Source organism: Hetaerina americana, unplaced genomic scaffold, assembly GCF_022747635.1.
Source record: "Hetaerina americana unplaced genomic scaffold, ioHetAmer1.1.p SCAF_1, whole genome shotgun sequence".
NCBI lineage: Eukaryota > Metazoa > Arthropoda > Insecta > Odonata > Calopterygidae > Hetaerina > Hetaerina americana.
In genome coordinates, this window is record NW_027286069.1 from 105,906,096 (window position 1) to 105,916,122 (window position 10,027).

At 44.9% G+C, this 10,027-nt stretch overlaps 1 protein-coding gene across 1 annotated transcript; it reads left to right on the forward strand.

Moving 5' to 3' along the window:
• Window positions 1-8,712: 8,712 nt before the first annotated feature.
• Window positions 8,713-9,723, forward strand: LOC139694267 (fork head domain-containing protein FD4-like). The gene has a single exon (XM_071592767.1). It carries the CDS (start codon window positions 8,713-8,715, stop codon window positions 9,721-9,723), a length of 1,011 nt encoding a protein of 336 aa, XP_071448868.1.
• Window positions 9,724-10,027: the final 304 nt, after the last annotated feature.

Below are 10,027 nucleotides of genomic sequence, written 5' to 3' on the forward strand. Positions count from 1 at the left end.
ACATCCCTATCCAGTTCCTTCCCTTTCCTCGTTTGCCCAAAATTCTCCCCTCAATTACAGTCTTCAACATCCCGACGCCGGTCAATACCCCCTTCATCCACTTTTCCTGCCTCCATAGGATTTCTCCCAACAAATCCCTCTCTTTGCCCACCATACCAAGTACTTCCTCATTTGTTTTCTTTATATTTCTATATATAGAGCATTCCATTACTTTTTCATCTTCCTCTCTTCCCTTAAATTTGCCCTTCGATTATTTTAGCCAATCAGCACTACTTCCTCATGTGGCCTCCCATCTAGCTTTAGCTATTAATTCTATCCATGTTCTTCTACTCTTTCTAGAATTTGCTCATTCCTCACTCTACATCAATTCATTTAACCTTCCTTAATAATCACAGTTCTAATCTTTCCTTACCTTTCGTATAAGTAGTCCACGTTTCCGGCTCGTACGTAACCTCGCTCCAAGCAAAACACATGGGAAATGTTTTCCTCGGGTTGATTGGTGTCTCTTTGGATGTGATCTTTGGTTTCTACTTTTAATTTCAACTCCATCATCTTCGGCATTTATTAAAAACGAAATAAGTTTTCTCCTGGGTACCTGAACGATTTCACCTCTTCTAAATGCTATCTTTATAATATAACGATCTCACTCTCCTTTTCCCCTCCAAATATCTCTTCGTATTTCTACCATTTTGTTTAGCAATTATTTCTCCCTGTTTCTGTAAACTTCGCACCTCCATCAGCCAATTTGAAGGTTTTTATTTGAATCTATCATCTGCAAATCTCAAATGTTTGCAAAAAAACCTCGTTCGCGTGTTCGAAGTAATCTTTCCGCGCGAGCGCGTTCGGGCGCTTGCGAACGCGCGGTGAGCGCTGGGAGGCGAACGTGGAGTCGTGGCTGGAGAAAGAATCCCTCAGCTGCCTGACTCAATGCCCATCCCTTTTTGCGCGCAATCCTAGTATGTGCAGTTCCTCGCGTAACATAAACACCGAGGGTGTTGGGCCGTGGGGGGAGGGTGTGTCTGTGTGTGCAGGGGTGGGGGCAGAGAATTGGGGGCGGAGAGGCCTTCCCGGAGGGCGAGGCTGGGGACTTGGAGAGGAGCAATCCATCTTCGCCATGGGTGGTCTCCAAGGTTGGGTTCCCTCAAATAAAACGGATCGAAGGAAAGCAGGAAGCCAAGGTGATTACCTTTAATATCTCAATGCTTACAAATGGTTTTGGAATCCTCATTACAGCCGCACCTGCCGCTGTGGCAGCAGGACAGGTCCAGCAGGACAAGGGAGAGACAAGTTTCCGCATGGGCCGTCGAATTTTAAGGGTGCCATCTTGAACGCACCCTCATCAAGAGTTTATGGTATCTGTGTTGCTATCTCATTGATTCGTGTACCTGTACCATACACGGCAATCCTAAAACTACTACAGGTCAAAGTTCATGGAGTTAGGCCGCCAAAATATCCAGAAATACAGAAGTGACTAACAGAACAACTGGAATTCTTCCAGGAAGTACGTGGCCTTCCTCGTAAAGGAGGAAATACGACGTGGCAACGAGAAATCCATGGTGACCTTCTTTACCTTCTCCTTCAAGAAATTGAAGGCATTTGAAATAAAAGAAACATATTCATAACGCACTGTAAAATTTAAGAAAGCAGACATATTACACGCAAAACATTTTCTAATAAATCCTACGGTAGGTGTCTTCGGGAGTGCTTTCTGTTTTACTAATTCCCAATAGTCATCTAAAAATTGAGGCCCCTGTAAGATAGTTGTAGTGACAAAAACCTAAGCATATACATTGTTTAAAAGACATGCTTTAAATTTTAAGTAAATCCTAACTTTTGGAGTATATTTGATATTATTTTATTATAGCCGACCATCCATTCTAACTACCCAAAATATTTTCCATTCATCATCTCTAGTCTTTCAATCCAACTATGGGTTGATTGCAGCTCTCGATTCTGCCCTATCCTATACACAATCTCTCTGTAGTATCCAGGCAGCTCTTCTGCCCAATATCCCTCTTTATTTGGCCGATGAACCTATCGGCCAGTCCCTTGGCCTTCATCGTGGGGCCTCTCCATCTATTCTTCCTTCCCTGATATTCTAAACAAATTCTTTGGGCTTCAAGGTGTGTCCAATCCATCGGGTTCTCATTTCATTTGTATAATCTTTCCATTCAGCCGTTTCCTCTTTAATTCTTCTGAATAACTTTTACTTTATCTGTCCAAAACGCCTACAGCATTTGTCTCCAGTACCAAGTTTTGAAGGCTTCTATTCTCCTCTGGTCTTCTTTTCCCTTGGTCCACGTCTCTGATCCAGACAATATCACGCGAATGAAGCTCAAGCTTTCATAAACTGCAGTCTTGTTTGCAGTCGTATCGTTTTTCAAAGTATGAGAATCGTCTTTTAATCATAATTGCCTTCTTAGTTTGAGCTAATCAATACTTGATATCCATAGAGCGTCTTCCGTCCCATGTTAAGATACATATGATGCCGATGAATAGTTTCACTTGTTGAAATTTTTCTCCTGCCAGCGCAGTACCGGCTATAAGATTATTTCCTTTTTATTTGGTGTCATGTAATACCCACGCTGTATTAGAATCAATTATGTTTAATGATTCTCGCAGGTATCCTCGATTTTCCGCTAAAACTGTAGTGCCATCCGCAGAACGAAGCGTGTCAATCTCTTCTCCTCTCATCCTAATTCATTTGATTTCGATTGCTTGTGATTCCACTGTTGCTTCTAAGTACATGTCGAATTACACAGGAGGGAGATTGTATACTTGTCTAGCCCCTTCGTTTATTTACGCTTCTACTTGCCTTCCGTCTTTCACCTGAATTATGACAGATAGATACAAATACTAATTCTTTCCCCAAACAATCAGGAATCATAATAGTAAGAAACCGAAGTCAATTAAGACGTATTAAAAATATTTAATTTACAAGTCCGAACAAAATTAAACATTGAAATGACATCAGGTATATTTCTTGAGGAATGTGAACGTTAGTTGATCATTTGAGTGTATGCATGGGTGTGGGGTATGAGGGTTTTTGCATGAATGTATGTCATGTTTTGTTTGTGGATTGTTTAAATCTGTGGCTTTTGCATGCGTTTTTTTTAATTACGGGTGGTGCCCTAACACCCCCTCCCCACATGCCCTTGCGGCGGATTGTGGGGTATGAAGTAGATGTAGATGACGACTTGGTTCTTGTAGAGTTAATAAATTATTTCTCGAACATTTTGACCCATTACAAGTTTTTTCAGCAGCTTGAAGATTTATTCCCCTCAACGCTACCGAAGACCGGCTCCAGATCCCTAGACTTTTTTGATGTTAAAGGAATGTAAATTTTAGTGTGATAATTCTATATTGTGTTGTAAATTTTATAGATATTTCTAATGATGGCCATTGGTTAGGTAATATGAAAGATTTAAGTCGTTACATTTGAGACATAACAGTTTACTTGTTGTTTCCTGGTCTTGCAGTAAATTGCTTCACAATTTTCCTAGGTTTACGGTCTCCCGTATTTGTGGGGCGGATGGGAAGTCACACTTTTGGCATATTTTTTGGGGATGCACCACGCACTACTGACAGCCAAAATATGTTGTAATGGCTTTTCCATCTATTAACTAAGTACGCATTTAAGAACTTAGAACAATTAAAATTAAAATTAAAATATGGAATAAGTTTCGGTTTCACTGAAGTCACGGTGCCCACCAATCGGAGGGGAGAAGTCAAAGGATAGATTTTTGTGATAATGGACACATTTAACGCCTCATCCTAACATTGGTCATCCTTCCTATTACTGCCAATCGCACTTGATTTGTCTGAGATGTACAGATGCCGGTAAAGTCCTATATCTTTCCATACTATTTTTATCCCAATGAATCTTATTGTCTTATGATACACTGTTGGGGATGAATACTCACACTGATTCGATGAAATCTGTTGGCCGAATTCCTCTTTTATAAACGCTACGAATTAGCCCGCAAACCATTTTGCGTTTGCCTTTACCTGAGCCTTTAACCTGTTCTGTTCTTATCTGTCATCACGAACTTATTTGATTTTTATTCCCTCAGTGGTCTTTGAATCTCGCAGCAGGGCATGCATTTGCTTAAGCTATCCCTATCGTATTCTCTTTCTTAACCTGCTGGCCTATTACTCTTACCATTTAGATCCTCATTGTGTATTCTCTCTTGAGCCATTTATGGCTCCATTGGTAAAGACCGTGCCTTCTTTATCTTCAATATTTTGCGTGGTTTTTCCTTTCTTACTTCCCGATAGTTTTTTCATCTCTTTTATTTACGAAACAAAAGTTTTAATAATGCTGGGGGGATTACTGCGCATTGTGGAGAAGTACGTGTGGGGGATATGGACGCACATCGATGATTAATACGAATAGGTAGGTACTAGATTCTTGCCATTTTCCAACAAGATCTCTAAATAATTGCCTCAATGAAAAGCTTAGATTCAACTCTTAATTTGCAACTTATTCCGACGGAAGGAGAAGTGTTAGCGTTTGCATAGCAAGGCCAGAAAACCAAATCTTTAGAATTCATGACTTCACCACGTTTAGAGGAGCTAATTCCTGAAATCCATTGTAGGGGTGGACGACATTTCACTTGGGCGTGTTTTCTCGATCAAGCAGACAAATGGCATGGAAATATGACAAAAAAAGTAACCTAAAGAGTAGAATTCGAAATGAGGAAAACCTAAAAGGCTCTCTTTTGACTTAAATTGAAAATATCACCCAGAAAATGCTCAGAGTATCATTATAAAGTAGAAGAACCGAATGGATGGGGTAATCACACTCAAGTGGTAATGGCTTCATTGGGAGCATAACAGAGGGCAAAACGTCCGGGAATCTCAACGGGGAAGAAGATTTCGTAGGGCAAGGAAGGTAGGATGCGATAGGGAAAAATCATTATGCTGTAATTAGAGTTGAATTGCGAAGAAAAAGAGCCATGGGTAACCAATCACACAATACGAGGAAATTAAATTTTTCAAACTAACCAACTCAAAGCAAGGTAAGACCATTTGCTCGATTACTTTGTGGCAGTGATGCAATCAGAGGTCACTCAATAATTTAAGACCTGCGGGAATATTTATTTATTTTATTACTGTTTATTCAAAAGTGCAATTAAATAATTGGTTATCACTGTAATTTTTGCATGTGCATTTAGAATATTAATCAGGATATTCATTGAAGTGTTGAACTCAGGATGTGCATATGAGATTGGAGAGTTTGAATAAATTCCTGATTCATATATGTGTGTGTGTATATATATATATATATATATATATATATATATATATATATATATATATATATATATATAATTCCAAGAAAAACCTAGCGCAAACTCCAGGATTGTGGGTGTACATAATAAAATGTACTAATATACCCAGCCTTTATTTCTTTCCAAAATATTAGCGAAAATAATCGAGTGAACGTATTTTCTCGTTGCTCCTATTTTCCATCTTCATAAACATCTCGACCTTTTACAAATACCGTATTCACTAGATTTCGGCTTTTGAAAATTTTAATCAACCCAGGAATAAATTATGTAATTTGAAATACTAAAGTTAGCATTTCAAATTTGACATGTGAGTCAGGAAGCACTGACAAAAATAAGATTTCCACGGATAGATAATACGAAATGATCTTTGATTACTTGGAAAGAATAGTTACGGTCAGCGAAGTACATTTCAGAAAAATAGTGCCAATTTGGATACAAAGATGCTCCAGGAAGAAAAGAATTTGAAAGTCTTGATTAATTTGACGAGTATCCTCAAACTGCTATCGCCGGAAGCCGCACATACGGCACGAATACACAGCAAAAACATTTAAAGTGGAGCGATCTTAATTCTTGTCCTCCATGTAAAATATGCATTTATGAGCTCAAGAGAATTATTGTCTTTCTCTTGTTGCCTGAGTCACAAGGATTCTAGGAAACATGGTGATCACCATGGATGCCATAACACTAATGCCCAGCTAATTCTACTCAACCGGTGGTCGTGTCAACAAATATAGTTCCAGCCATTGAAAAGTACAAATTGGATTAATTTCGAATAGGCACGTGCTTTTGTAGTCCGTAGGTTTCCCCTGTCAATGGTAGGCTGGCGGGTAATTGCGTGATCTTTGAATCCCCCACCTGGGAATCTCGAGGTTTTTTGCGTAAATACAAAAAATAGCATCGTTTCCACTCTCAATCACTATGAAAGACAATCTACGTAAAACAGGGTGAGTAAAAAAATTGAATAGGTACTAGCAAGAGCAATTTCCATTCCCCGTTACAAGGTTCCGGGCAGGGTGAAACAAACTAACCGACAAGAAATTATCGCCAAGTACTATTGTTATGACAAGCTCCCCTTGAATTATCCATCGTAAGAGTCGAAGAAAATTGGTTCAGTTAGGGAATATTATTATAGGTTTTTGAATGTTCTTTTTTTATTATTGCCTTGACACTAACACAACCAGCTCTAAGTTAATCGAAAGGTTTGGATAGAAATTACTAGTTAACCAGGAGCAAGAACTTTCCATAAAATTTAAACTGCTTTAAAAAATAATCTTTTTTATAACCGTTAATTCTATGAAAACTAAAGCGTTCAACCTCTATATTACGTGAAAAATAGCAGAATATTTATGAAGGAGAACACGTAAAATTTATAATGTACGACATTCAATTTGTTAATCATAAACTTGGCTTAAATTCTTAGGCAAGCTTTTATTGGACATGATTTCGGAGTAGAATAATCGCTTTGGACTATGAGGTGGCTAAAAAAGCTCTCATTTTGATTCTACATTGAGTACATAGCGTTTATAAATTATTGAATGTAAGAATTTAGTTTTACGGACGACATATTTCGACGTACAGACGCAGAAAAACATCATTTTGCATTAACAATTGTAATTTTCGGAATTATTCATAGTTCCTAACATAAAAATGTACCCTTAAGTTTATTGTCCCAGTGGCGTCGATTTCGCTGACATTGACACTGGATATCTCGAGTGTTCGCCACCCTGCCCATCGTGTATCGAAGCCATCGATTCGCCAATCTGTGCAATGAGTTAATCGACCAGTAGATATTACGGCGTCGACATAAACAGTATCGTCATGAGCTGGACACCAGCCACCGTTTCGTCATCGGTGACATTTCTTGACGACGGGTTCACGGTGCGGTTGACCATGACAAGGCGAATGTTGATGTAATTCCATCGAAGGAGTCACATTTAAGAGACATTCTCTGCCCACTTTTATAGACCAAAGGTCGTGCATAAGTAACGTTATCTTCACACTGTTATGCATTATTCTCCGATGAACAACACAATTAGATGGGTAATAGGGCTTTGACACTAGAAACAGATTCCCGGATATTTCGTGTCGTTCTAGCAGTTATTGCGCAGTGGCGGTACGCAGGGTAAGTGGAAAAGAGAAGAAGTGGAGGAACTTCAGAGCCCGGATATCGCTCAATGAACAACGGTAGTGCCCCATTGACGCAGGAGTTATAGGCCGATATTCAGGCATGCCCAACTCCTTAACACATAACGACTAAAACATCTGGTGGCACATGCCGCGAACTACTCAGCGTTACCGCATAATTCTTGATTCAGAGACGTATTTCGGATATATCCATCCTCGAGGGGTGAATCACATATGCCCTAAGAAGGCATACATTTTTAACGCACCTGCGTCCCCCGTTTCATGATGCGATTAAAACGCTGTCTTCCTTTCAACAAAGATGATATACATCACCTCAGGCCTAGCTAATTTCAGTGATCGAGTCTGAAAATGATGCTTTTTTTATAATCTAAAAACAAGAATCCTGGTGGTTATACCTTAACAATTGCAAAAACACCCCCAGGCTACGCCGCTTAAGTGCTGCTAAAATTTTATTCCTTGGGTACTCAACAAGAGCAACTTCCGTCCCCTGGAGATACTAACTTGAGAAGGTTTTTTACCGCGGAGAAAAAGTGTTATGCGAGGAATCCCAAAAATGCGAGGTGGCAGCCGGGGAAGTAATATCGTTCGTTCCCTCCGCTTGAAGACAAACGATTCCCCCACCATCCATCACTCTCCCATCTCCCCCGCACAACCCTACCCCAACGTCCACGGTTCTCATTCCTCCCCGAGCTATACGCTCCCAACTTCTCGAAGGGGGGCGCAAAGGACGCTGCTACAAAATGGCGAGGCGTTGCCCTGGGAACGGAGTTTCCTACCCGATTGGGAGCGAACTGACCAATAGACGACGGAGGGAGGCGGAACTTACTCCCGATCACGCCTCAAACTCGAGGCGTTTGGGTTAAGACGCGAACTCCGGTTCCCCTGGGCGACGGTTGCCCCTCCCCCTTCGTCCTTCCTACTCCTCTCCATCGGCGGGGAGCGACGGGAGATCCCGCCGTTCGCCCCGCCCACTTCCTCACGCTCCGCCCATTAACATCGGCACCACCCACATCAGGACGACCTCGCCCCCTTCCGAGGCAGCCATGTACACCAGTGCCGACCGGGCCGCGACAAACATTGCACGCCGCCCGTCAACGAGGCAAGGAGCACCGCCGCAGTAGCCGACGCCGAATACGGAAGCACCACGGGGGGCGTCGATCTCGGGAACCCCGTCGCACTGCCCATATGGACCCCCGGAGCGGGGTCGGCGGGAGTGCACTGGCATCCGGAGGCCCGGAGAGGAGGCCCAAATGGTGACCCGGGGGCCGGAGCCATGCCTCGGCCGAGCCGCGAGTCGTACGGCGACCAGAAGCCGCCCTACTCGTATATCTCGCTGACGGCCATGGCCATCTGGAGCAGCCCCGAGAAGATGCTCCCGCTCTCCGACATCTACAAGTTCATCACGGACCGCTTCCCCTACTACCGCAAGAACACTCAGCGCTGGCAGAACTCCCTGCGGCACAACCTCTCCTTCAACGACTGTTTCATCAAGATCCCCCGAAGGCCGGACAGGCCCGGCAAGGGCGCCTACTGGGCCCTGCACCCCGCCGCCATCGACATGTTCGAGAACGGCTCTTTCCTGAGGCGGCGGAAGCGCTTCAAGCTACCCAAGACGGAGAAGGAGGCACTAGAGGCGGGCCTCCACCGCGCGTCCGCCTGCTGCCCGCCGCCCCCGGCCTGCCCCTCCGCTCCTCCCGCCCACACCCCGTCCTCGTCGTCCACCTCGCAGCACCGGAAAGCCTCCTTCAGCATTGACAGCATCATCGCGCGCGACGGACCCAGGGGAGCTCCGCAGGTTCTGCCCCCGCCGCCTCCGCCGCCTCTGCCCCCCATGCCCCACATCGCCTTCCCGCCCGCCGCCTTTTCCGCCGCCGCCGCCCACCTTCCCCTGCTGCCCCCGCCGCACTTCGCCTCCCCGCACGCCCCTTTCCTCCTCTCCCCCGATCGCCGTCACCACGCCGCGGCCCTGTTGGCCCTCTCGCAGGGCCTGCACCCGGCCCTGTACGCCGCCGCAGCTGCCTCCGCCGCCTTCGCGGCATTCGCGGCCTCCGCGGCCGCCTCCTCCCAGCACCACCACCCACCGGGGAAGCCGGCGGCCCTGCCCCCGCCACCCCACCCTTCCCTCAACGCCTTCAGCCCCACCCCGGCCTGCGGCCCCACGCCTGCCTCCTCCTCCTCCCTGCCCCCCGACGGACCCTTCGACCGCCCCTCGCCCTCGCCGCTAGTGGACGTCGAAGACGACTCCTGCGCCTCGGACGGCCCTTCGGCGGACGCTTCGTGGTGAGTGAGGGGGAGGGGGTAAGGGAGGAGGTGTTGGCGGGGAGGGATGGAGGGGGGGAGTGGTGCGCGGAGTGCGGACCTCTTGCCAAGGGCGTCATCCATCCCCTCTCTCCCGACCACGAACGACATTTTCGCGTGTTCGTATTATTAATATTATTATTATTTTTATTATTGTGTGTGCTCGCGTGCGTGTGATGTCGGTGAGTGTCCCTTAAGAGGGAAGGGACGCACTCGTCACCATTCCCCCCCCCCCCCCCTATTCCCCGCCCTTTTTGGTGCGCCTCCACGTGTCCCGTGATGGCAAAAAG